The sequence below is a fragment of the Colletotrichum costaricense genome (assembly GCF_030867565.1).
Source record: "Colletotrichum costaricense strain IMI 309622 chromosome Unknown Scaffold_31.1, whole genome shotgun sequence".
In the NCBI taxonomy this organism is placed as follows: Eukaryota; Fungi; Ascomycota; class Sordariomycetes; order Glomerellales; family Glomerellaceae; genus Colletotrichum; species Colletotrichum costaricense.
In genome coordinates, this window is record NW_026848260.1 from 45,669 (window position 1) to 72,026 (window position 26,358).

Genomic DNA, 26,358 nt, shown 5'->3' on the forward strand with positions numbered 1-26,358 from the left:
TTACTTGCCTACTGATTATTCCTAACTTTCTAATTCCTTTCGTCTTTTTATTTCAAGTCTCGACTACCTCGATTATTTCTACTGTCCCTATTATATTTACTATCTTTACTCTCTCTATATTCATTAGAGAATACTCTTGAGGAGAATACTCTTGAGAAGAATAACAAGGAATGATAATAATAAAAGAGCTAGGTACCGGGATACCCAAAGAGCGGCAAGCGATTATTTCACCCACTTGCCCCCGTACCAAGACCCCTTTCGACGCAAATGAGAAATCAGACATCTTTGCACATCGTTATCGTCACAGCACAAACACGCACACACAGAGAGAGAGAGAGAGAGAGAGAGAGAAAGACCTAACGTGACGTGGGTAGAACACTCGACTGTTTTGGCGAGGTTAATTCTGTTCTTGCGTAGGTACTGTAACTGTCTAGCCCCTGGGCTGAGATGAAAAACAAGAACAACAAGACGCGTTTGACTGTGAGATATCCTGCCTGGGTTGGGCTCGCCCGTAAAGACGGGGCAAAAGAAGGCCGCCTTGATATGTGAAGAAAAAAAAAGGAAAGCCAATAAAATGACAGTAACTCCTTTTTTGGTTCCTGCTGTAAAAAACGCCGTCATTATATCACCTGCCGCTCTCGATGAGGGTGATTTTCTTTTGAAACACGCGCGATAAGACCTCTCTTCTTCCAATGACTTGCCCAGGGAAATTGACTCTCCCCTCGCACCTTACCAAGGCGAGGAGTTTGGCAGTTGGAAGCCTCTCAACAAAAAAGAACAAGGAAAGCACCACCAGGACGGCGGGGCCTCTAATCTTCCTCACTGACCTCACTCTCCTCAGCGTCGCCGCTATTCGCAGCCTCGAGCTCCTTCTCCAGCTCCGCCTCCAAATCATCTTCCAACGCGTCCTCAAAGTCGGGCTCCGAGTCAACCTCCATCTGCTCCACCTCACCCTCGGCATCCTCATCTTGGTCGTGATGGTGTTGCTGTTGCCGCTGCTGTCCGTTCATCGGGCTCGGCAGGTTAAAGTTTGCGAAATCGCGCTCTTCCAGGTCCGACTCGCCGTCGGCGTCGTCGGCCTCGGAGTCGCGCAAAAAGTCGGAGAAGCTGCGGACCTGGATATTGGGCGCAAAGGCGGGCGAAAAGTCGGCTCTCTTGTTCTTCTGCTCGTCGGGGTACTCTATCGTCAGGCCAAAGTCGTCATCATCGTCGTCGTCCTCCTCGTCCGAGCCCGCGGGCGCCTTGGCCTTCTTCTTGGGCGGCGATGTGGCCTTGGGCACCGGTGGCGGCGCGTCGTTTGTCGGCAGGGCGAGGGTGATGTTCTTTGGTGGCGGCGGCGGACGGGCTTTCTTGTTGCTGCTGGCCGAGGGCCGCTTGGGACCGGCGGCTTTGGAGGCTGGCTTCGCGGGGGACTTGTCCTTCTCCTTGGCTTCGGCGGCGGCGGGTTTGCGAACCTCGGGGGTGGCGGTTATGGATGTGTCGAGCTGCTCGAACTGCTGGCGCAAGGTCTCGGGGTTGTCGTTGGTCGGGGTGCGGGTAACGTTCATGTGGAAGGTGGAATCGATCTTGTCGAGGATGAAGGCTTTCCTATTGGGATCGAAGTAAAGGACATATTGGTTATCGTCCATAGTACGAGTACCGGCGTAGCCGTACATGCCATTGTTGCCGTCGGGAAAGGAGAGGTCGAAACTGGACTTGCTGCCAGGGGTCTCGGGTTTTAGTCTGGCTGTCGCTGGCTCGGAGGCTAGTTCTGGCTTGTGATTGTCTGCAGTGAGGTCGCGAAGGCGAAGATGTTAGTCCAGGCATCGGCATCGTGGTTCAATGATGGAATTTGGTGCGAGAGTTACGTACATCGTACAGAGGTAAAGACCTCCTTCTGGGTACGCCCGAGGAGAGTGTCGCTCAGGATAACGGGATATTTTCCCGTCTTTGTCGGGTCGATGAGGCCATTCAGGTTCTTGGGAAGGGCCTTTTCCCTGTGATTTGGACGGAGAGCCGACATTGTGGCGCCTGTCGCAAGGAGGGCAGTGATGAGAGTGAGGTGAGGGAAGAGAAGTGGAGGGAGGGTAGACGGTACTGCGACTGCGTAGACCGATGATCGTTGAAGGGAAGTGGGGAGAGGGGACCTCGTAGCCTGTAGGGAGGAGACGGGATGATTAGAGGCGGGAACTGGGGCCGGTCCCTCTGCAGATTGCAGTGAGGTGTGCAGTCGAAGCGCTGCTTCCTTCCGTTGCCGCAACGGTTCCGCTAATTACGAGTCGCCTACAACTTTAGGGTCGTTCCGCGGAGGGTGCGCTGATGTTCCAGCTCTTCAGGCGGAAAGGCCGAGACCGCAGGTGGGTTGCACTGCTAAAAATGCACGTTGACCAGGGTGGGGGATGCAGGGCAGAAGCCTGGTGACGAATGGTTGATGACAACGGAAGTATGGAATGGCGACAAGAAGGTGATGGACACGTTGATGGGATTTGAGGTGGAGATCTGGTTCGTCGAAAGAGAAATATTCCTACCGACCGATGTTTGTGAAAGACTCGTGAAGCAGACCAGCAACCCGGGAGGCTCTACCTACCTATTCGCTTCGCCTACTTGCCTTACCTAAGATAAGGTGGTCTGAGGCTAAGTGAGAGGTCGGATGTGAATTACACTTCAGGATCCGGTCGTTTGATTCGGCTTCATTGCCTCCGTTCAATTTCCAGATGCTTTCACGTCGCCGTCGGTGAATGGAGTCTGTGAGGTGGGATATACCTGGGGCTGACGCTTGGACGCCTGAATCAGTGGCGGCGACAGGTAACACTGGGTAAGGTCTTACTACAGGAGGATTGTTGTTCAAACATAACTTACATTGAGATCAGGCTGCCGTCAACAGTTTGGACTGCCATTCGGCACTCAACAGGATAGGACCCTTCGTGTGCGGCTGTGCTACTGATTTGTAGGTATCCAAGAATAGTCCGTGACGAAAGCCAATTTCAGTCGGGCGAGCCAAATTGAATTTGGCTTACTCAACTGCCCGGCGAACGACAGTGCTCAGACGTCAATCAAGGCCTTTGTTCAAGAGCATGCTGTGATAGGTACGATTTAAGTGAGGCCATCGTAAACTCACAAGTCGGAAGAAGATGACCGGATTTTTATTTTCATTCTTCCAACGGTAACTGCTTGATTTTGGGCGCGACTACCTCAAGCCAGTGCTAATCAATACTTCTTGACGCCATTTTCCAGTTCTTGAAAGGAGACAATCTTGTGTTTTTCGTCAAGGCTAGGACGAAGCATAATTGCTCTTAATGCGCATCTAATCTCAAATGCACTTCCTCAGTATTGCAATCTTTCCGGCTACACAAGTCACCCAGGATGTCTTATGATACAATCACTGCGGAGCTGCCAGTGCCAAACTGCAAGGTCATTGAAGGACTAGTATGAAGAATGCATACCTTGGGCAGAGCATGTGGCGTAGGTAAGGTAAAGAGCGATTTCTCGACTTTCCCCGTTATCCGCGGGAGCCCCAGATTTTGCGATAAGATTGAGTTCGTCCTTATCTAGAACCCGCCACTAGCCGAGGAGACATCCGGGTTTTGCACGGCTCGGTCGACATCCCCCTCTGCGTGCACCTTAATGGGGCATTGGCGTCCCTCTGCCATCTCACTTGGCATCACTGAGATTGTCTTGATTGCTCAGAATGCTGTGCAACTCTTGAAAGCATTCGGTTCGTCAATCGAGTGGTTTCCGTCAATTGATCATTCATCATCATGCTGTGCTGATTCCAGGGCAACTGATGTATTGAACACCGGCGGGGAAATCACAGGTGCTGGCCGGGGTTCTCCATATTCCTCTCCCAAAGGCCCCAACCTCGTCCAGGTTCACGTCAAAGCTCCCCCATTCCCCCGCCCGCTGCCCCAGGCTAGAGAGGAGCAATTCAGGCCCTGTGGGCTGTAGCTCTCGAATGCCATCATGGCCCGCCAGGGGTAAGCGCAGACAACCTCGGATCAAACAGCCACACAAGCTTCGGCAACGAGCGGCACCCTACCATCCTTACCCTGCCTCCCTTCCACTTGAGCGAGACAAAGCTCCAGTTGCTACGGCGTAGAAAATACTGCTCTGCCATTCTTCTCTTCCTTTTCCAAACTCTTCTTCTTCCTGATCCGAGTGACCAAGCAGAAGAGAGAAAGAGGCATTGAGACTGTGACAATACCCAAATATCATTGATACCCCCCCAAAGGCCATCCACTTCTCACCACTCTTCTCCCAATCAATTGACCTGCATACATCCATCACACCTCCTCGCGGTCATGTCTGCGGCGGTCAACCGAGGTCTCAGGACAGCTTCCCGATCATTGCGTCTCCAATCGCGAAGCGTCCGCCTGGCCACTCCTCTCCGCGCCGGTCTCGCCTCCACTAACTTTGCCGCCCGCTCCGCACCTCAACAATCCCACAACTTCACCACCTCATCTGCGAGACAGAGCGCCGCACCAGCCATGGCCGAAGCGAGAGAGTACGATCCTGAGATCAAGGACATTGCCAACTACGTCCAAAGCTACAACGTCGATTCCGAGCTTGCTGTAAGTCTTTTTTTCTTTCTTTTTTCCTTTCCATCCTTCTTTCATAGCCTGGGCGACCCGCCCGAGTTTTACCCCGCGTCACAGTCAGATCGCCGCCGCTAACCGCCGCTTTCGTGAGAATAGTTCGACACCGCACGATGGGTTTTCCTGGACACTCTCGGCTGTGGTCTTGAGGGCCTCCGCTTCAAGGAGTGCAGCAAGCTCCTGGGTCCCATTGTCCCTGGCACCGTCGTTCCCAATGGCCCCAAGGTCCCTGGTACCGACTTTCAGCTCGACCCCGTCAATGCCGCCTTCAACATTGGTGCCATGATCCGTTGGCTCGACTACAACGACTGCTGGCTCGCCGCCGAATGGGGACACCCTTCCGACAACCTGGGTGCCATCCTGGCCGTGGCCGACTGGATCACTCGTACCAACAAGGCCGGCGGTAACATTGCTGGCGGCAAGCAGTTCACCATCCGCGATGTTCTCGAGGGTATGATCAAGGCTCACGAGATCCAGGGCTGCTTGGCTCTTCTAAACTCCTACAACAAAGTCGGCCTCGACCACGTTGTCCTCGTCAAGGTCGCCAGCACTGCTGTTGTCTCCAAGATGCTCGGCCTCAACGAGAAGCAGATTGCCGACGCTGTCACCCAGGCCTGGGTCGACGGCCAGAGCTTGCGCACCTACCGTCACTCCCCCAACACCATGTCCCGCAAGTCATGGGCTGCCGGTGACGCCTGCCAGCGCGCCGTCAACCTGGCCCTCAAGGTCATGAAGGGCGAGCAGGGCATTCCCACCGTTCTGTCTGCCCCCGTCTGGGGTTTCTACGATGTTCTCTTCAAGGGAAAGAAGTTCGAGTTCCAGCGCCCTTACGGCAGCTACGTCATGGAGAACGTTCTCTTCAAGGTCTCCTACCCTGGTAAGTAATTCATGGTAATACTCATAATTCTGAGCATGTCAATTGACGAGACACAGCCGAATTCCACTCCCAGACTGCCGTCGAGGCCTCTTCCAAGATTCACCAGCAGCTCAAGGCGATGGGCAAGTCGGCGGCCGACATCAAGGGCGTCACCTGCCGCACGCACGAGGCCTGCATCCGCATTATCGACAAGCAGTTCAAGCCCATGGACAACTTTGCCGACCGTGACCACTGCATCCAGTACATGGCCGCCACCATGCTCGTCTTTGGCCGCCTCGAGGCTACCGACTACGTCGACGGCAGCGAGGCCGCGACCTCCCCTCTCGTCGAGTCCCTGCGCCAGAAGTTCAAGTGCGTCGAGGACCCGCAGTTCACCAAGGACTACCACGACCCCGCTCTCCGAACCATCTCCAACGCCCTGACTGTCGAGTTGAACGACGGCACCGTGCTCGAGGAGGTTGTCGTCGAGGCACCTCTCGGTCACCGCCTGAGAAGAGAGGAGGCCAAGCCCGAGATCCTCAAGAAGTACAAGAGGCACTTGGAGCCCCACTTCGATGCCGGCAGGGTCAAGCAGCTTGTCGACCTTGGCCTGGACCCCAAGAAGTTGGAGGCCACTCCTGTGGATGAGTATGTCGATCTGTATGTTGCCAAGGACAGCAAGTTCATCTAGGCGGTGGCGCATAAATGATTTCTAGGGAAAGATCTAGGAAAAAAGATTGGATACTATAGATGTTATGTTTCTAAAGGATTTAGATATGGAAATCTGACAAATAGTAATGTGGCGCTCAAAGGAAAGGTCCATCTTTGGTATAAGGGGTTTCGTTCCTCGTGTCGGCACCGTGTACGAGGAGTCATCGGTCAGTGCATCTGAGTGGCTGTCTCTAAAGATGATGTCCGTTTGGATATGAAAAGTTTAGGCGATACGAGTATTGTTGGACACCCGACTGGCTACGCGCTAATGGCTTGTCGCTGACGAATCCGCCCCTGCAAGAAGCTCCTACGGCGCCCTCCCGACTCGGACAAGTCCTGCCCAGGCACGGCCAGGTTTGGCGGGCACAGCCTCCCCGAAGCTCTTTAGGGGATGATTGGCTTCATCGTAACCCAAGCACCCAAAATCTGTACGGGAGTATAGGCAGTACCTTGGATGACTGATGATCGCCAAGCCCAGTTCCCTGAGCTGGAGTCTGGGCGACGTTCACCTGGTGGGTATTTTTCAGTGGATGTTTCTCCTGGAGCGGTGGAAACGGAGACGACGAGGACACCAGGACACCAAGAGAAACGGCTAGCTCGGGTCACGGCATTGTTTTGCGTTTCACAGGCCAGACACTTTTCGTTTTCCAGAGTGTCATTTGGAACCACAGGGACCACCAAAAAGGTGAGGGACTCCAAGTCTCGAAATGCATGGTGTGTTACCTAAGCCGCACTGCCACTCACCTTGGGTACCTACCGTGCTACGGCCTGCCGACGGATACTTGTACGGCGTACGGTCTGTACCTCCCACTTGGCCCTCCACCAAGAGCGCCACTTTAGTCCGTACTGATCTCCTGTTCGGACCTTTACTTCACTCCGACCGCATCTGTTTGTTCTGGAAACAACTTCGCCTCCTTCGATTTTTCCAACGTCTGAATCTGATACCCTCTTGCTTTTCGACTCACGAGAAACCGTTTGCTTTACTCACCTTAATACCGACCGACAACAACACTCGACTTTCCACTGCACACCTCTCGAGCAACACTTTGATAGCCCATCTAGATTCAAGTGGGGGTTAGTCTCACAACAGGCACCATGGACAGGCAAACCATCATCGAGACCAACCGGTCGCTGCGCACCATCAAGAACGTAGGTCAATTCCCGACACCTTTCCGAGGCTGTCGAGAGAGGCGCGGACGATGCTGGTCAACTCTGGCTGCTTCCGATTCCAGATCTCTCGACATCCCGCCCGATCCGCAATCCCACGGAACCGCAGAAGCACTCTATGCTAACGTACCTTGACTTCCAGGAACTCGAGAACCTCCTCGAAAAGGGCGTCATCTCCGAAGATGCCTACGACAGCATGCACGCCACCCTCCCCGCCGAGACCCCCCTCCACGGCGCCGCATCCCGCGCCGCGCCCGCCGCCGCCGCTACCCCCGTCCAGCACAACAACCCAACCTCCCCGCCGGCCCCGACCGCCGCCATGGCCGCCCTGAACGTCAACCCCTCCGCCTCCCCGGCGCCCCCCTCCTACAACCAGACCGGTCCCCCCTCCCTCCCCGCCCGCACAAACGAGAAGCCCGTCCTGGCGCACGCCCGCGCGCTGTACCGCTACGCCGGCGCCGACGCCCGCGACGTGGCCTTTGAAAGGGACGACCGCATCGCCATCCACGAGTACATGAACGCCGACTGGTGGATGGGCCGGAACCTCCGCACCGGCCAGGAGGGCATCTTCCCCAAGACGTACGTCCTCGTCGAGCAGGACATGGCCAAGGGGGCCTTAGCTCCCGTCCCGGCTCCCGCTCAACCTCAGTACGCGGCCCAGCAGCCGCAGTGGGCTCCTCAGCCGCAGTACGCTCAGCCTCAGGGCCCGCCGCCCCAGCAGAACCCGTATAACGCCGACGCGCCGCCTCAAGCTGTCGCGGACCAGAGCACGGGTGGTAAGGAGGGCGGCGGCAAGGGGGCTGAGATGGGCAAGAAGTTCGGAAAGAAGCTTGGTAACGCTGCTATCTTTGGTGCTGGTGCTACCATTGGTTCCAACATTGTCAACAGCATCTTCTAAGTGTGTTGTTGATGGTGAGGTGCTGAAAAATACGTTGGTGGTTTGCTTTGTGACATACGGACAGAAATGGTTCTTTCTGCTCGAGGATGAACATTGCTGGAAGGAACTAAAGGGCTAGATTGCCTGTCCTCCTTTTTCGTTATCTGCTGGGGAACTGGGTGTATATCTGAAATTGTCCTCAGGAAAGCTCCAGCCCAACATGCCCCGCCAATCGTGGGGAAGCTCGGCTGAAGTTGCTTTGAATCGGGGTTGCTACATGGAGAAGATTGGCACATATGGACACGCTCATTCTGTTGTTGTTCCCTCTCTCCCGCTAATTGGTCATGGGCCCAGGCGTTACATCTGAATTTTACAGGGCCATTCCGTATATTGGAATCAAATGATATACTTTTTTATACAAGCTTCCCGGTGACGTGATACCGGGGCTTTCCACGTTTTTTCTATGCGTCTGTTTGTCTGTCGTCACTTGTTGGGCTCAATCTATGAGTGAACTATGAGTGAACTATGAGTAGTAACGTGACAACCTAGAAAGTCAGCCTGCTTCGTTCAGGTAAGCTAGTCGATCGAAAGGATCTCCCGAAGGCATAGACTTGATTGGGTGGAGGGGGTTGTATCTTTCGTGGGCAAATCAACTCGGAAACGGCTTGGTCGGTGGGCAAAATGACTCCAGGTTGCTACCGGAGGATTTCCATGCCATGCCTCCGTCTTCCTAGGTGTCCTGTTTTGTGTGTACTATACCCAAAACACGCGCTTCTGAGATTCGAAACTCCAATCAACGCACGAGCTTCGGGGCAAAGAACGTGTGAACGAGAGAACGAGTACTAGAAGAGAAGGGGGTATGTAGATGGATGACTTCGCGGCTCGGTCACCCCGGACATCCGAGGTTGTCTGGGTCTGTGGACCGCACCCTTCTAAACTGCTCGTTACCGGTCTGACGGGTGGTTTCCCTTTTGATCGGGGGCACCAGGGTTGATGGAGAGGAGAAGAAGGGGGGGATACTAGGTTTGGGAGGTTCGGAGGGCGAAGGTATGTGTGTGTGTGTGAACTAGGGGTAGGGGAAGGGGGAAGGGGGCGGAGGGTGGTCATGGCTCGACGATGGCTTCGTTTTGCTTCTCCTTTGAGGTATTTCGCAGAGGGAGTAAGAGAGAGACCCACGGAGGAAGACGGAGATATGCCAACATTGACCAGTCGGGTCTGGTGTATCTTGAAACCAGAAGCTTGCTCGCCCTCAGGCGATAATACGTCTCTGTTATTCCTCACGGTTCTATGTGTTCTCCTTTAAATCCGGGGAAAGTGATGGATACCCCGGGATTTGACGGTATGCTAGGTGGACTCAACCTTGTAAGATGACGAAAGAACGGCAACTTTCGAAGGTTCGTTGTCTCTTCTTGTCACTATAAGCCAGTGGATTGAAGAGAGGCGCGGTATATCGTAGACTTAGGGCCTGCCAAGCTGCGTATATCAAAGTTGTGCGTCAATACTGCCTGCTTTCAAGTTCGCTTGATACAGAATCCGATGTCATCATACCCGTCTCTGAGAGAAAATATCTAATAGGGATCATGCCTCAATAGGTAACTTTCGGGACAAAAGCAGAGATGTGAAGCAAGAGTTCTTGATTTCCTCTGACGATCTATCGTATCCCACTCATCCCACCCGTACACACACATACACTTGCCTACCTACGACGATCAAGAGAGGCGCACGCTGTGCACAAACCAGGTACTGCCCTCCCGTCCATCTCTCATACTGATACGCCGGTGTGAAAGTGCGAGGCAACCTCTCTCGTCTCTCCCTATCCTGGATACTTCTCCCAGTCCCAGTCCCATCCCACCGCCAAAACTCATCCAATCCCCATCATCCCCCCGGGTGAGATCTCTCCGACCCTCACCCTACCCCCCTCCCACACATCACTCTTCACCAAACCCCAGACTTCATACATCACCCACCCCAGAGTTCCTTCCATGGATTAACCCCCCTTCTATCCCACCACCCTCTTCGAAAACCTCCAACGGGATGAAAGGATGTAAGGTTTAATCGAATCGCGCTGCTCCGTCCATCCCTCCTTCTCTCATTTCGCCATCCATCCCTAACCGGGTTATTCTTAGACTTTCTTCTAGTTCCCTTGGTTCAAATGTCGGTACCGAGGCCGTGGACGAACATGTGCTCGGTTCGGGGAACGGAAAGAGATCGGGGAAACAGAGAGGGAAAGAGACGGGGGGAGGGGGGGAGAAACGTGGGCAATCCGGTTCGGGCGTGAACTTTCACGCCTTCCACCCCCGTGTTTGGTCAGTCGTGCTCCCCAGACTGGGGTAGTTCTTCTCATGAACGGGGAGGGGATCCGATGGGAGTTTGGGAATCTGGGGGTTCTTGTGCGTGATGGATTTGGATCTGGGGATGCCGTATGCAGTTCTGATTACGAGCTTCCCCATGGATAAATCGATGTTTGTTGGGTTAGGTACTCTCCAATCGTCACTTTGGTCTTTTCATGAGGCAATCGAGCAATAATCATATCTTCGTGTTCGTGAGTCTCACTGATTTTGAAGTGTCTACCGTGATTCGATAGCCCAGGTAATGTGTACATCCTCACATCTCATCCTCTCAAGATGGTAGTAGTCCATCGTATCGGCGTTCTCCTTGCGGTCACAGTCGCAAAACATCACAGAGAGCATCAAAAGTTCAGGACAAAAAGAGGGTTGATATTCATTCCGCCATCCAATCTACCCCATCCTCCGTCGTGCCGAGAGAAACTTATGCCTACAGTATCTTAGAGAACACATACTCCTCCCAACCTCAACGGAGTACCATGGAGTAAAATGAACAAGTTCACCGCCTCTCCCTCGAGAATATCTCTCAACAACATCCAAGTGTGGAAAGACTTTGCTTCTCCCCAAATCTTACCGCTGCCACAATGCAGCTACAAAAGACGGGATTAAAGAGATGAGGTTAGTGAAAAGGGGACAGCAGAGCGAAAACGCCAACAAAAACACCACCAGTCTAGCAGGCTCCGAAAACACGTTCCCGCTCAACCCACCACCGCCTCTTTACTTCTTCTCCGAGAGTGAAAATGAACATAACAGACCCGAATCGAAGTACGGGTCTGCTGGCGCTGGTGGAAAAGAATTCGGACATGACGCTTCGGCCACTCGTGGTGCATGCGCCCTTCCCACTTTGTGACAGCTTTCCAAAGGGTGGAATTGCAAGTTCTTCTCTGCTCCGCTTCATCCTCTACAGCAAACGCTGAAATGCTCCTCTGTCTCTCCGTATTGAACATTCTGTCGTTTTGTTTTCTTTCTCTGCAATCTGTCGTACGCTTGCGTCTGTCACGCAGGGGCTACTACACGCACTTCGAAAAGTTTGTAGTCCCCTCGAGAAATGGCAATGTGTATGCCTTTACATCGGCCGAGCAATGCCAATGGGAGTACCCATCTTCTCGTCCTGCCACTGTGGGCGCTCGTTGTTCCAGTACTGGTCGTCGTCCTCGAGCGTCTTGGCCGGGGCGACCTGGGGCTCGAGGCGGCCGGCGGTCCAGGCACGCATCGGCTTGCCGTACTTGTACATGACGGGCAGCAGCATCGAGACACCCGCGAGCGCTGCGCTGTAAATGCCAAAGTTCTTCAAGAAGCCGAGCTGCTCGATCCAGGTGGTGACGTTGAAAGACATGATGAAACCGATGATGAGACGGGATGAGGAGACGTTGACCAGGACGGGTCTGACCACACATGTTAGCTGCGAGATTTGAGTTTGGTGATGGGACAAAAACTTACCCTGCGAAACGGGGATAACTCTCAACCAAGTACACGGCGAAAATGGTGTTGGCGGTCAACAAGCCGAAGCCGATCAAGAAGATGGAGACAAGCACAACGATCGAAGGCAGTGTTCGAATGTTCTCACCGGCGTACCCGAACAAGATCGGGCCAACGATGGAAGCGAGAAGAGGGAATATCAAGCTGAGAAGATGGGCCTCGGGCTCACGGCGACCTCCATTGCGCTTCGCGATATAGTTGGAAATCTTATCGGCCACGTAACCGCCAAAGAACCAGACGAACGGACTGGCGATGACGATGGGGATGACGGCGAAACCAAGCGTCTCGAACTTCCAGCCGGCGGCAATCAGGAGTGACGAACCGACCTGGCCGGCGGCACCCTGCATGGAAACAAGGATGGAGTTGATGATGATGACCCAGATGATGTTGGGGAAGAGAGTCGTCTTGAACATGTCAATGACGGATTGCTTGGCCTCCTTCCACTCGTAGCCGTAGTTGAAGACGCCGAACTCATCCCAGTTAGAGCGAGGGCGGAAGGTCGATTCGTCGATGCGAGGACGGGTTTCACCGGGGCGCAGGGGGTAGACCTCCTTACCGGCTGTTCCATTTCATTAGCCATATACATCAATGTTTATATGATGATACTCACCAAGCTCATCGTCGCTGCGGATCCAGCGGGTCTCGGGCACGAGCAGGATGAGACCAATCCAGGCAATCACACCAACACCGGAGGTGATCCAGTAGATGAAGCGCCAAGAGAGGCGGGAAACAATAATGGGACTGTTTCAAATGGTCAGTCACCGTAGAGAGCCACTAGTGTATTCGACAAGTGTTTCAAAGTCTCACCTCATGATACCCAAGCTCACAATCAGGAGACCTTGAGAGGCACCGACGGAAGAGATGGCCTTGTTGCGCTGGTGGATGAACATCATGTCCTGGATGATGAGGGGAATCAGAGCCTCAACGGCACCTGCACCGAATCCCTGGAAGCAACGAGCAGCCAAATGGCTTCCGAGACCCTGTGAGAAGCCAGCCCAGAGACCTCCAGTCCATGCCAGGAAACCAGAGAGCAGAAGCACGGGGCGACGGCCAATGGCAACCGAGAGCGGAACAAGGAGGTAGGAACTGAGTCCGTTGACGAGCAAGGGGACGGAGGCCAGCAGGGCGACCTGGTACAGTGGCGGTCCGCCAAGGCCAGAAAGAAGCTTGACGGGGTCGAGGTTGACTTCGCCGGGCTTGTTCAGGGCCGTGATATCGATCTGGCTGAGGATGTGGGGGTCGATGCCAGAATACTCCAGCACAAACACTGGTACCAGGGCACCAACAATGAACTCAGCCGCGAGGGCGAGTGAGCCGACAGCGGGTTGATCAGTATCCAAACAGATGTTGTCTCCCAATATCTCACTTACAGAAGCAGAGCGCGCCAATGGATGTCCATTTCCTCCAGTTGGGCAAGTTCAGGGGATCTGTCAAGCCGTGTCAGCAACCATTATGCGCCATCAAGCCGATCATCCCTCTCCAAATTCTAAGTCACCATAGTCGCAGACTAACCCTTGGGATCCGGTGTGGGCATGGGCACAAATCGAATAACTCCTCCCTCGAATAACTGCGTCGATCCCACGACCAGGGCATTGGGGCTCTCGACCCTCTGCACCGTGGCGAGGTTATCCGTAGATTCGGTCCAGCCGCTCTTTGACGCCATCTTGAAAGTCCTGTCCAAGGAACTTATCTAGATGTCGGATATTGTCGTCGTCGCCGTTCTTGTACAATGTATCGTGATGTATATCGGCCAATTTCCAATCTCTAAAATCTTTGTTGATCACGGAGTCGCTTTCGTATTCCTCCCCGCGGAATTTAGTCGTCTGGCCAGGAAAGGAAGCAAGAGTCTCCGGGAAGGATGGACGGCGGCGAGGGTTTGGAAATATACTGCTGCATGTCGCCGTGCGGTGACAGGTTGGCACGAGGGGCGAGCGCTCTGTCATAGGCCGGCCGCGGTTAGACGAGCAGTCTAATCTGAGACGAAGGCCGATGTGTGCAACTGCGCAACTGTTTGAGCGCACGGAGCAATGTACGGGGGGGTAAGAAGGGATAGACTCGAAGCATTTCCAAATTGGTCAACTCATGCGGATGTTTGGGGGGTGATTTGATTTGGGAGGGATGGGCGGCATCGGATCGACCTAATCCTGGCCTCGCATCTGTTGGTCAAGAGCCTATTCGGGCAATACGTCAACCTGGGTCTTAGTTAGCAAGACTCAACAACTCTACGGAGTACGTAGTATAGCCCTCCACTGGCCCACACAAACAAGACAACCTAATGGAGCCTTCAGTCGATCTGCCCCGCGCTGAGCCAAAACGAACAAGCTTTATGAAATAATCGTGTTTGGTCCGCCTCTACTGCCGAAAAAGACAGCAACGGACAAAGTCTCTTTCGGAACGGACCAACGAGAAAGTGAGATCATGATGGCAACCGACATGAACTTTGGTAAGCACGACAACTAGAGAAGACAGAGAGAGACAGAATGAGAGAAAGAAAGACTGCCATGCCATCCCTCGGGAAAGCTCTCGTCAACTCATCACTGGAAGAGGTCGGGCCTTGCGAGCAACGTATAGTTGGGATGGTTGCAAAGTGACGGCACCGTCGACCCTTGTGTCACTCCTGAACCGCCACGATCCCACTGTTGTAAAACTCTCAGATACGGCGAAGAGTTTTGAGTTGTTGCGATGGAGGGGTGGGTTGGCCTCGAATTGGTTCGAGCTGAAACACCATCACAGTAGTCTATGCAAGGTCAACCCTTGTCTCTCTGCCTTGAGCCTCAACGCAGCCCACCCCGGTAGTGGGCGGCAACCTACAGTAGACCAACGGCATCGCAGCGCTCGGAGAATTTGAAAAGAAAAAATACAACACCTAGAGGTTAATTTCGACGAGCCGGCGTAGAACTTACGTACGATCCCACAATTTACCCCATACTTTACCATAGGCCCATCAACTACTCCGTACGATCCATGGCAAACACGCCGACACTGTCGTGAACTTGACATCCGATTTCGATGAGAGTCATACCCTCTGATGTGACGCCAAGTTTCCTACGCACCCATACATCTTCCAAACATGCTTCGACACGGATGAATATTTACTAGTGTACAGGCGAAGCGTGGGCCGCCATGTTCCACCGCCACTCTCGGCCCGCTTTCACAAGCTGCCGTTCATGGGATGAGCCTCGGGCCAATCTTTCGAATCCCAAAGGCCTACTTAGTTACGTGTTTGCCTTGTTCGGATTCTTCATTCAAGACTCGTCGTGTTGTCGGTAAGTCACTTAACACCAGACGTCCGCCGGCAATGAAAGAATCTGAAATAAATCGTCCATTCGTGTCCGGTTCCCCTTTCATCGCGCTCGCCAACCGGCACTACCTGATCCGCCCGTCTGTGTCATGAAATGCTGCCATCCGTCCACCCGTCATCGCAAAATAGGGTGTTGAGAAATGTCAAGCCCCTTTCCACCTGGTGACTCAAGGAAACATTCGCAACCAATGCTGCTAGTGCAGGTGCTAAACCAATGAGTGGTATCCATGCCCGATATGTACCAAAACCTCCAAACTCCTTGTAAACATCAAAATCCTAGGTATCTGTGCGCGACGTACGAAGCCGAAGAACATTCGGTTGCAGGTGATGCTACGAATCGAAAGCAAACGTTGATGCGAGGCGGCGGCGAAACTAAATTAGTCCCTGCTTGGGAGAGACTCGGGAAGTGATGATGCTAGGATCTCATCCTGAGTCTCGGTATCGTCAGGCCATGTGGGCAGGTCGAGCGATGCATACTGCTCGCCAGTCTGTTCCTCCAGTTCCTTTCGGAGTATTTCGATTGCAATCAGCCAACGTCGTTGCAGTCTCTGCTTGCGGTCATTAAAAATCTTGACCAGGGTATCTTCTTCTTGCGCAAAATCCGTTGCCAGATTCTCTATATCCTGCTCCTTCTTGTCGGTCAGTTTCTCGAGTTCTTGCTCCTGTCGTTCCAAAAGCTCCTCCATGCGCTTGGCCTGCCGGTCTCGCAAAACGTTGATTTTTGCCTGATGCAAACGCTCCATGCCATCTCGCACGTTGTACTGTTGTCCCAGCAGGCGTAGGTCCCTCTCTGTAACTACTCGTGGTGGCAGATCAGCATTCTGCGTCCGGCCAAGCCCATCGCAGTACGCCTCCATGTGCTTGAGACGAATCTTGACACTCTTTTCGCTCTGGTCAAGCGTTGACCGAAGATCCATCTCAGCCTCAATTTGACGTTCCTCCAAGTGAGCAGCCGTCTTCGCGTGACGCTCTTTCATCTTATCGATCTGGTCCGAGTATCGGTCCGTCAAGGCCTGCTTCTTCTCAGCGTGTCGCGTCCACATGACCCATTTCTTCTTCCTCAAGTACGCCCGGAATCGATCCAGCTCTTGGTTCATCTCGTCTTGCAACGCAGCGAACTGCGCGTTCTCACGGGTCCGCTTCTCTGCTTCAACCTTTTCAGCGGCTTCGGCGGCTGCCGCTGCTTCTTGAGCAACCTTTTCCGCCTCCAATTCAGCTTCTCTGGCCTCTTCCTCCATTCTCCTGCGCTCCAACTCTTCGTCTCCGTTGCAAAAGTTGGGGCAACCCACGGATGGATCCCAGATGGCGCCACAGATGTAGCAAAACTGAGCTTTGCATCTGCAGGTCATGTGGGTGCACCCCTGGCTTAACTCGACTAATGTTCGACACTTATAACAACGTCGCCAGCCGGATTTCTCGCCCATCTTGAGAACGGCCTCCAGTTCCCAGTCAGAAGGGCAATCTTTGCCTACGGGATGGGCATTACGTTTGCACATGACGCATACCCGTGTCCGACATTTACGGCACACCACATCAAAAGGGTGCTTCGGGTCGATCCGGTTGCGAGGAGGGATAAATTCACCACAGGCCGTATTTGGGCAAAAGATCCTAGCTTCCCAAGGTGTGCTGAATTGCAAAACCGCCTTCAAAAAGGCATGTTGCTCCTCTCGGTTGAGGATTCTCTGAATGATGGATCCCGGGATTGGCTGTGTGCAGCATCGAGGCGGCATTTTGGACTCGTCCGTCGTAGCTTGCTGGATCATGATACTGAGGCATTCGGCACAGTATGTGTGGCCACACGGTAAGCTGTGCAAGGCATTCGACTTGTTGAAATCATTGCGACAGCATATGCAAGAACTTGAGGTTGGTCAGCGCGGATACGAAAGTAAGAGGTGGGGGGATTACATACACTGTGGATTCGAGCAAGCCAGACTTGCGCTTCCATCGTATTTTCCTAATGCCCTCTTTGATGCTAAAGTAGCTTTTTCTTGAAGTCACGCTGAAGAGGCTGTGTGCGGTTGTATCGTGCGGTATGGCTGGGGAGGCCTTTTGGATTTTTGGTTGGTGGATATTGGGATCTATTTGCGATAGATACTTGTCGTACTGAGAGAAACTGAGGCTCTTGGAGCGTTTTCTTGCGAGGGAATGCGGAGGAACGTCGGCGGCAAGCGGGACAGCATGTAAAGACGGATGAGATGTCAAGGTTGTGCTTGCTGAATCTCGCGAGGCATTTGAGAACGTTCGGACATGTTGCGTCGCGATGGTCGAGGTCTGCGATTCCGCGCTCGAGGTATTGCGCTTATCGTGTGTGAACCGGGACGTTGGAATACCCAAGGCGGCTGCCTTTGCGACCAATTCCTCCTCAACATCTGCTTCTGATCGTTGCGACGACAGCCGCAACACCTGGGCGCGATATTCTACCTCGCCATCGTCTGGGGTAGTCATGAGAGGCGGCGGACGGGCCATGTCCGGAGATGAGCTCGTCTGGCCAGCGAGCGAACCCATGGCGGGCAGAGGGGTCGGAAAAGAGGAAATCGTCAAGTCAGGGCAGCGCGAGCAGAGGCATCGTGGTTCGGGGCTCGGTGTGGTTGACAGCTCTCCGGACCTCGCCGGCCGGTCAAGCAGACGAAGGTGGTACGACTAATTGGCAATTAATGCGCAGATGGTTTGAAACGGAAGTTGCAGGTACTGACTTGACATCGAACGGATCAAGTGAGGCCGGAGAAAGGATGAACCCACGAGGCAGGGCAACCACAAGCTCTGGCGAGTAGGCGAAGTGGACAGCGGCAATGATAGGACGAGAGGAGAGCCAAGGTTTGCCAGTGGTGGAGGGCAAGGAAGGCCCAAGGGCGAGAAGCAGGAATAGGTGCGGTGGGATGTGCAGTAGGTATTGGTAGAGGGCGCGAAAGGGTGGTGTACGTCGTTTCTTTTTTGGGTGTGAGGGCGAAACGGCGAATTGGGATGCGGCCTGGACCGCGAACGTGACTTGACGGGATAGGAGGATGATGCAAGGTTTGGTGAGTGTCGATTGATTGTCGAGGAGGGGATGGGGAGCCGAGCTGAGCGTCGCTGCGTATGCCGGAAAGACGATTGAGTGTGAAAGGGCGGTTGATGGCAGGGGCGTAAGCGCAGATCTTGGGGACCCTTGAGAATGACAAGGGGGCTATCCGTCCACGGCAGGCTAGAAACGGAGCGGGGAGAGGCAGTAACTGGTCGTGCTGCGACGCTGTGGTGGTGAGATGGGCGGGTAGGGACTGTAGTAGTGACGGTACGGATGGAGACCAGACCGTAAGGAGGACTCGGGCGGAGGGGCTCTCCAAGGTGTCGACAATCAACGTGCCGATGCTAACGTTTTCGAGACAAGGGCCGAACGGTGAGTGCGATTCAAGCCGGGTAGGTGTGCGGTGAATCGGTGGAATGCTAGAGAGAGATACCTCTCCGTAGACAACAGCGGCGCAGGTAAATTCAGGCAAAGGGAGGAAGCTGTGGATTGATTGCCTGCCGCGGCCTCTTACTCTGCTGGTCTGGTACTTTGTCGAATGCAGAGAAGAGTTGGGTGAGAGCGGGACCGCAGTATGATTTGTTGGTGATTTGTCGGCTGATGTGTGACGAGAGCGATAACAGGACGGGACTCTTTCGAAGGGAGTGTGAGAGGAAGAAAAGGAGCCCCGACTGGAGACTGCCCAGGTGGGAATCGGGTAGCGCAGGGCGGGCAGGGGCGGTGGACAGTGGGCCTCCCAAGGTGAGAGCGGTGTTACCTTCTTGTTCGCTGCCCGTGTGGAGAGATGGACACTAATACTCATGGAAGGTACAGGAGACGGTAGGGATGGGGACCCGGGCTTTCAGAGACTACATACTGCGGACAGACTGCAGTCAATTTTCGAGGCAACACAAGATGGCTGGTAAGAGATGACAGAGACATCCAGATGGGCATTAGAGAGCGAGCATAAACATCATAAGAATCAAGATGCAGGCGAGAACCACTGGTTTGGGAAAGATTGGAACAAACGGGACAATGGAGGGACATGGTGACATGGGATTGGGCTTCCGACTGTTGGCGCCACATCCGACATGACCTGATTCCCCATTTCCTGCATGGCTCGACTCCCGTCCGCACTCTGCACTAATGATGCTGAACTCCGTACTTATCTCATTTCACGTGTCTTTACTGCTTCGCGTCAGTAGGTATCTGGGAGGATTCAATAAGTGCCTTACTGGCTGCATCTTCATATAAGAAGAGGTATACGTAAGGTAAGGTACGGCAGCAAACATATAAGCTATTCCTCAGTACAAATCTGCCTTGGCACGCTTGGGCAAGATGTAGCAGCAACAGCAGCCGCCAAAGTTGGCAGGCACCTTGCATCCAATCCCTCCTTCTCTTGCCTTACAACTTTAGAAGGCCCCGCCGGTGCCGCCGCCACGGACAGATACGTACCGAGCCCCGTCCCACCCCGGGCACCTGCACCAACTAAGGTACTTCTAAGGTACCTTAGGCATCTCAGCCATTGGATCCCCAGTGGAGAACCCGGAGAAGGAAAGAACGCCCTTGCGCCGCCTTCCCTTTCCCAAATCCCGTCCTGGGTACGGAGTAGGTACATACAACATAAGGTATTCAGTGCGCCTGACCTGCGTTGCCTATCGTTCCAGTGTGAACCTGCCGCAAAAAACCTTCTGACCGGAGGTAGATTTGCGTCTCATGCTTCTACGTTGATCCGCTTGGACCTCAACGAGGACAACTCCACCTCAAGAACCTTTCCCCCAGTCAAACCACAATCTCCAACTCACTTTTGACAATGGACTTTACAAACCGCAAACGCCGCCAGCAACCCCTCGCACCTTGCAAAGCCTCCTCGATAGACAGGCGATAGATGGACCTTAGCCGCCCAGTGGTGGGCCAACTGACTTGGACAATGTCACAAACTTGACTACCACAGACGGAACCATGCTGATAACACCACTCCTGGCTTCTTCGTCATTGTCGGTCCCTTGACCAACTGCCATCCTCCAGCCTCTACCATGTGGCACGTCGACGTGCCACACTGTTAATGTACAACGTTGGCGCCTGGCGGTGAGCGAACGAAACCGTCCCCGGATACAAGCCTTTGAAGCAGCCTCGATCAAGGCAAAGCTACATTCGGAAATGCATCTCATTCGTTTGTAATACGTGCTATCTGCCCTCTCCTAGGCACCCAGGGGTTATTGTTTCCCCTTTCCCTGTCACCGCCAATAATAAGTTCTGTGCTTGGTCGGCCTGTTGGTACTGACGGCAAATCCAGGTCTTCAAGTTCTCCGGCCTTCACCACAGATCCGACTTTCCTGCATGTGCGACCGGGGAAAGCCACGCTCATTCTCCAGCACCCTCTCGAGCGCCGGCCGTTTCCCTCCATCAGACACCGTTGGCACCCAGTCATAATTCCTAGTATCCGTCGTATGCAGCACTAGATTTGCCGAACCCGAGAGTCAATCCTTATACAGCTTGCCGCAACAATTCGCAATGCATCATGAGCTTTGGCCGGTTGAAGGAAATACCGGAAGCTATCCGTCCCCATGGTACCCGTACCGAGTACGCAGGCATATATCAGCCCACTTTCTCCAAGAACCCCATCCCTCTTCCCGCCGACCGGGGTGAGGCTTTGAGAGGCTCCGTCAAGACGAAGTTTCGTTTCCCACTTGTTTCCCATTCACAATGGCCTTCTACTTACCCGCGCTGCCGATTTCTGCATGCGCTAACAATATTCCCCAATGCTGAGGGGCCTCGGGCTGATGGTAATCAGTCTTCCTGAGGAGACAGACACTCAACGTTCATGTCAGCTACGCCCATGGCACCATCCAATCCCGAATTTGGTTGCCTGACAACTGCATCCTGGACTTCAACACGCAGCCTCGAGATGATCTCGACGCCCACAATGCCAAAATTCGCGTCTCCAACAACTACATTAGCAGTACATGCGAAACTATGAGCCCTTGCCTGCTCGCCACTTAAGCTTTGGAAACGTCCGTGACACTCAAGGTCGATAATAAGGTCGGCCGATGGTCTGAGCTTCGCACAGCTCTATTGACAGGGCCAAAGTTACTCATGACTCCAAAGATACCTCCAATGTCCCCTCAAGACGACCGCCTTGACTCGCCGACGGATTCTCAACCATATTGGAGGAGCTCCAATCGAGATTCTCCTCCACAACTCTAATTGCACTCGGGAAGTATGCTGCATGGCTCTCTTGCCCCTTTCCCCGATTCCCCCGCATTAATAACTCGAGTCCGAGTTCCCGCTTCATGCGGGACTTACTTTAGCACCAAGAACTGCACCGCACCGGCCCCACATTGCGCCGTCCGCTGCCGGAGTCATATCCGGGCTGCCGGAGTTCATTCACATTCACCATGAGACCTAGATCTACTACACTCGCAATCACCTCATCTAAACGCGCAGGCGCCAAAGTAAATGCTGCTTACATCGAAAAACTAATGGTTGGTGGCTGGGAACAGGTACCTTTAAATGTCTCAAGTTGGCGACGGTTGGTTTTCCTCACTGCGAACAGAAACAGAAACCAACAAAGAATGGGAGGGAACAGGACATTGAGCACAAAGCAAAAGGAAGAGCTACGGCTTAACCTTTGCACTCCAACGAAAGTGAGCATGGCCTAGATTGAGGACTACTGGCCACTCAAGCTTCCTGGTCATTTCCCCTTCGACTAGTGATCATTCAGTGCGATTCCTGAACCACGTTCCAAATTCAGCAAGGCTGTTCCGGTCAACTCATCGCAATCAGAAATGCATTCTCCATTCGGCCTTTCTATCATCCCAGAAAACTTCGTAGAGAACGAAGGATGCCGTCAACCCTGCTGCTGCAAACAACTCGCGAAGAAACCAATGGAGATGTACAGGCTGCAGCAGCCCTTCTTGGCGCCCGCAGCAACATCGAGAACTAGCTAAAGCCATGTCATTGTCCTTCTCCCCATCGCTTACTTGTCGAGATCATTCGCCTCCTGCCCAATATTCGTCGCCGCACATCGAAAGGCATGGCCGCCATCGACCATGGCATTACGTATTTCGGTTCTGGGTAAGCGGCAAGGCGAATAGCTGCTCTTGATACCTGAAGCGGGGGGCGCGTCTCATAAGAAGAGGCTCTCTACTAGAAATTACTCCTCGTCATCGATGCCCATCCCAACAGGGCTCTCCCACGTATCCAGGAGTAGGTTTCTGCCAGAGATGACATGGTACCCAACTTTGATCAAGGAAAGCTACCAAGGTCTCGAAGTACACCGCTTTTCACAACGTGGCAGTACTTTATGGCTTCCTCCCAGGCCGTTTGCTAGCAAAGACCACACCGGAATGCAATGCCACCCTACGCTCGAGTCAGTCGTCTACATAACACCGTACGCCTTCCACGAAAGCCGGGGTAAGGGTGGTCTCAGCAGCCCTTGTCTGCCCAATGCACCTAAATGCAGTCACAGACTCCCGAGCCCGTCTTTCAACAGCTGAGAGCAGCAGCACATCAGACTCTCGTCACTGTGATCTGGTTGAGGGAGCTCTGACCCTCCACGCCGTTTCTCAATTTGAGGTCCGGCTAGCCTCTTGATGCGGCTAGTAGTAGTGGCTTACCTGCCAAAGCTTCGCGAACCAGCGCATCCCCTCGTGGCAGCGGTACTGATATTGGGCTGATTCGCTCGGACATGCCATGCGGAACTCTGGCTGACCTAGAACCGCAAAAGAGAGGGGGAGTAACTTCTCTTCTGCAGCAGCGGGCTCTCTGATGCCAATAGACGAAGTCGTTTGAGGTTTCTCGTTTCTTCATCGCCTCGTCACCCTGCTTCTGCCGTCAAGTGCAGATAGGTGGCTTGGGTGGGTAAGTACCATCGAATCGATGCCGGCTGGGAACCCGACTTTGACGTTTCCGGTCGACGCTCTTTCTTGTTCCAGCCGATCAAAGGAAAGCGTTAACCCTAGCGTCTTTGTGCAATCACCGACTTTCCTCAAGTCTGGGTGCCCTCTTTTCGCAAGCCCATCTCGATGGAATGGGAAGAGGCTGAGAAAAGTTTGAAGTCGCCACCGGGCATTGGTGCTGCTGCTTCGATAACTTGCGGGGGCCATATCCAAGTGCTTGTTGAAAGAGAGGCGGGCAGTGCCTTGCTGCAAGCTATCAGCTGTAGTGCTTCGTACAGTCGAACAAAAGTTCGGATAGGCGTCTGGGAATTGACAAGTCTCGATGATACAGAAACCGACAATACTAACAGTGGGATCCCTCGAGGAAGACTGCATCCAGGAAACGCCATTGAATCTCTTTGGATTGGAAAGGTCTGTTTGTGTCTATCGAATCTATTGGGGGGTTGTGTTGGGTATAGTTACTATGCTGTTCGTACAGGGGTGTGTGTTTTCTAGCCGCGCAACGGAGTATTTACAGGCTCTCTCTCCTTCTAATGAGCTGAGAAGATGGTGATTTGTCTCCCGTGTGGAGGAAAGAAACCTTGACAATATACAAGCCGCATGTGTTGTACAGAATTACGAATGGTAAGAAAAAAAGAGGAAGAGAGGGGGGAGAAAAAAAAATGTTGCTCGTTAGCGCTCGTATAACTCTTTTTTTTCCTTTCCTCTGCGCCTTGCGCCTGCTTCCGGAAACGCCGCCGCCGTCGTACAGTCCGTTCTAGGGATTGAGTTTTTTCGCACCAAGCCTTCAAATGCTTGAACAGTCTACCTTTCGCTGATGAAAGGCTCATGTGGTTTTCTGTTATTTCCCTGCTCTGGAGAAAGACGCGATCGCCGCGCTTAAGGCTGACGTGCAAAAGGCATGCAGGAAGCAGCCCATAGGAAGACGATGTCGGGCTTTGTCGGTGGTTTGCTCTTCTGTTTCATGCCCTGCCCGTTGGAATTCGTTTCTTTTTTTCTCCCTGTTTCCTGTTTCGTTTTCTTCTTTGTCGCTACCGAGGCTTAGCTCACTGGAACCATTTCTTGGTCGTGCTCTTGGCATTCGCCGCCGCAGCAGCCTTTTGATTCGTCACGCGCCGCATCTTTTCGCGGTTCCTCGCGTCCAGCTGGCTCCCCGGCCCGTCGTCCTGGAACCAGTGCTGTTGACCGACGGCCTGCTGCTGAGCGTGCGCTGACGATGACGAGGAGGAAGACGAGGACGACGACGACAGCAGGGAGCGAGTGTTGCGCGTCAGGGGCCCGCGCTCGTCAAACATCATTTTGACGCGCTGGACCTTGCGGAGCTTGACGAGGCCGTACCAGCAGACGATGAGGGAGCAGATTGTCGAGGTGATTGTGACGCCGGCGAAACCCCAGTTGGTGTCCTCGATGAAGTTTTCGAGGTTCATGCCGTAGAGGCCCGCGAGGAAGGTGCCCATTGCTAGGCCTAGGGTGCCGACGCTGAAGCGGAGGTCTAGGAGCATGAGGGCGTTGCGGTTGGCGTCTAGGATTGCGCGGATGCTGGGTGGGTTTTCCATGTTAGTGATGTGTTCGAATTGTGGAAGCCTCGAGAGTCGCTTTTGGGAGTAGAAAAGGGGGGGGGGCTTACATCTCCTCAGTGTTGCGGATGCCAGACACCAAGTTCTGAGCCTCCTGGACGATTTCATCGCAGAGCTTGTTGTACGATTCCAGCAGCAGCTCCACCTCGGTATGGTCGTCGACGCCGCGGTAGAGGTCGTGGGCCTTTTCGGTGAGGTACATGGCAGCCAGGTCGTCGTCGGCCTCGAGCAGCTCCTCAATGGCGTCGCGGACCAGCTTGGCCTTTTGCTCAAAGGTGCTCACGCGCTTGGAGAGGATGAGTAGGACGCGCAGCTTGTGGCGGTCGATGTCGTGCTCGAGCTCGCTGAGGACGCGGATGACGGGGTCCCGGACGGACTCGAAGTCGGCCTCGAGCTCCGACGTCACGGAGGTGAGGACGGCCTCGAGAGCGCGGAACTCGTAGGGGAGACCGCCTACGCCGTTGCCGCCGCCGCCCTGGGCGTTTTTCTGTTTCAGCTTGCCTTGCAGGTCGTACATGAAGGCAGATTGCGGGTAGGACGTCTTTGAGCCGTAGACGTCGAAGAGGAGGACGCGGTCCTTTTTGATGAGGACTTTGAGGTGGAGGAGGTTGAGGAGGATGGCGGACTGGCGGACAAAGATGTGAGGGAGGTTTGACGAGTCAATCTTTCGCAAGTCGCGGGGTAGCAGGCCGTACTACAAAATATCATATCTTTCGTCAGCGATCCAGTCTCTCATCACCGAGTCTCCCTCATTATCTATTCCCCCATGGAGCACTTCTCTCACCTTTGCGATGAGCTCCGTCTTCTTGAACTCGCCATCCACCAAGATGACCTCGCCGTTCTCGTCCACCTCTGTGCACCGCAGCCTCGGCTCAAGCGCAGCTTTGGCAGTCAGAACGCGGCGATTGTTGAACATGGAGCCCCCTTCGTCGTGGAAGGGGAGGTCGTTGGGCTTCAGCGCCTTGGCGCCGCCCCAGCTCCTGATGCCCCAGAGCTTCTCCTTCCAGGTCCGCCGGCGGGGGGCCGATGGGTCGTCGTCACAGGCATCCTGCCTCACGCGGGTTGTGCTAAAGAAGGCGGTGGCCGTCGAGGGCGACGACGATGCTGCTGTCGCTAGTGGTTCGAGGGCTCTTGGCCTGCGGGATATCCGGGCCGCGGCGGTGATGTGGAGCTCGGGTCGTCTACAGCTCGTCGTCGTCGTCGTCGTCGCACTCGAGAGGGATCTCGTGCCCGTCTTTGGGGTCCGCCTCGCGAGGCACCGGGAGTATTGAGCTGCTGGTCGAGGGGAGCCGCCACATCGGGAGATACAGGCGGCGGAATCGATGCCTTGGTTCCGGCTGCTGAAGATTGGGGCCTCCGTTTGCGACCGCAGGAATCGGAGCAGATTTGTCGAGGGTACTCGAGTCTGCATCGCGGGAGGCATCGCGGTCGAAGGACCCTTCACCGCATATAATTTTTTATGCTTCCCTCGTGGAGGTTGTCGGGTTCACTTGCACGGTGGTCTGCAGGGTCGGAATTGGCGACGCGAAAGCTCTCAATTGTCGTCACTCAACCAACTTTTTTTTTTTGGTCGTTTTCGCAGAGAGTTTAAAG

The 26,358-nt window shown here is 54.1% G+C and overlaps 7 protein-coding genes across 7 annotated transcripts; 3 read left to right on the forward strand and 4 right to left on the reverse strand.

Moving 5' to 3' along the window:
- Window positions 1-809: 809 nt before the first annotated feature.
- Window positions 810-2,002, reverse strand: CCOS01_16467 (ELL-associated factor; the record flags this gene model as incomplete). Its single annotated transcript, XM_060464603.1, has 2 exons — window positions 810-1,765; window positions 1,852-2,002. 2 exons carry the CDS (start codon window positions 2,000-2,002, stop codon window positions 810-812), a joined length of 1,107 nt encoding a protein of 368 aa, XP_060304739.1.
- A 2,275-nt stretch (window positions 2,003-4,277) lies between these two features.
- On the forward strand, window positions 4,278-6,118 carry CCOS01_16468 (2-methylcitrate dehydratase; the record flags this gene model as incomplete). Its single annotated transcript, XM_060464604.1, has 3 exons — window positions 4,278-4,547; window positions 4,671-5,448; window positions 5,505-6,118. 3 exons carry the CDS (start codon window positions 4,278-4,280, stop codon window positions 6,116-6,118), a joined length of 1,662 nt encoding a protein of 553 aa, XP_060304740.1.
- Window positions 6,119-7,233: 1,115 nt separating this feature from the next.
- CCOS01_16469 (SH3 domain-containing protein) lies at window positions 7,234-8,203 on the forward strand (the record flags this gene model as incomplete). Its single annotated transcript, XM_060464605.1, has 2 exons — window positions 7,234-7,287; window positions 7,448-8,203. 2 exons carry the CDS (start codon window positions 7,234-7,236, stop codon window positions 8,201-8,203), a joined length of 810 nt encoding a protein of 269 aa, XP_060304741.1.
- A 3,390-nt stretch (window positions 8,204-11,593) lies between these two features.
- Window positions 11,594-13,669, reverse strand: CCOS01_16470 (major facilitator superfamily transporter; the record flags this gene model as incomplete). Its single annotated transcript, XM_060464606.1, has 6 exons — window positions 11,594-11,912; window positions 11,968-12,565; window positions 12,617-12,747; window positions 12,814-13,273; window positions 13,377-13,433; window positions 13,519-13,669. 6 exons carry the CDS (start codon window positions 13,667-13,669, stop codon window positions 11,594-11,596), a joined length of 1,716 nt encoding a protein of 571 aa, XP_060304742.1.
- Window positions 13,670-15,684: 2,015 nt separating this feature from the next.
- Window positions 15,685-17,812, reverse strand: CCOS01_16471 (IBR domain-containing protein; the record flags this gene model as incomplete). The annotated part of the gene is made up of 2 exons (XM_060464607.1): window positions 15,685-17,164; window positions 17,217-17,812. 2 exons carry the CDS (start codon window positions 17,810-17,812, stop codon window positions 15,685-15,687), a joined length of 2,076 nt encoding a protein of 691 aa, XP_060304743.1.
- Window positions 17,813-20,808: 2,996 nt separating this feature from the next.
- On the forward strand, window positions 20,809-21,290 carry CCOS01_16472 (uncharacterized protein; the record flags this gene model as incomplete). The annotated part of the gene is made up of 2 exons (XM_060464608.1): window positions 20,809-20,968; window positions 21,082-21,290. The coding sequence occupies 2 exons, from the start codon at window positions 20,809-20,811 to the stop codon at window positions 21,288-21,290; spliced, it is 369 nt and encodes a 122-aa protein (XP_060304744.1).
- A 2,944-nt stretch (window positions 21,291-24,234) lies between these two features.
- Window positions 24,235-26,188, reverse strand: CCOS01_16473 (CorA-like Mg2+ transporter; the record flags this gene model as incomplete). The annotated part of the gene is made up of 3 exons (XM_060464609.1): window positions 24,235-24,727; window positions 24,816-25,459; window positions 25,550-26,188. 3 exons carry the CDS (start codon window positions 26,186-26,188, stop codon window positions 24,235-24,237), a joined length of 1,776 nt encoding a protein of 591 aa, XP_060304745.1.
- Between the last annotated feature and the right edge of the window lie 170 nt (window positions 26,189-26,358).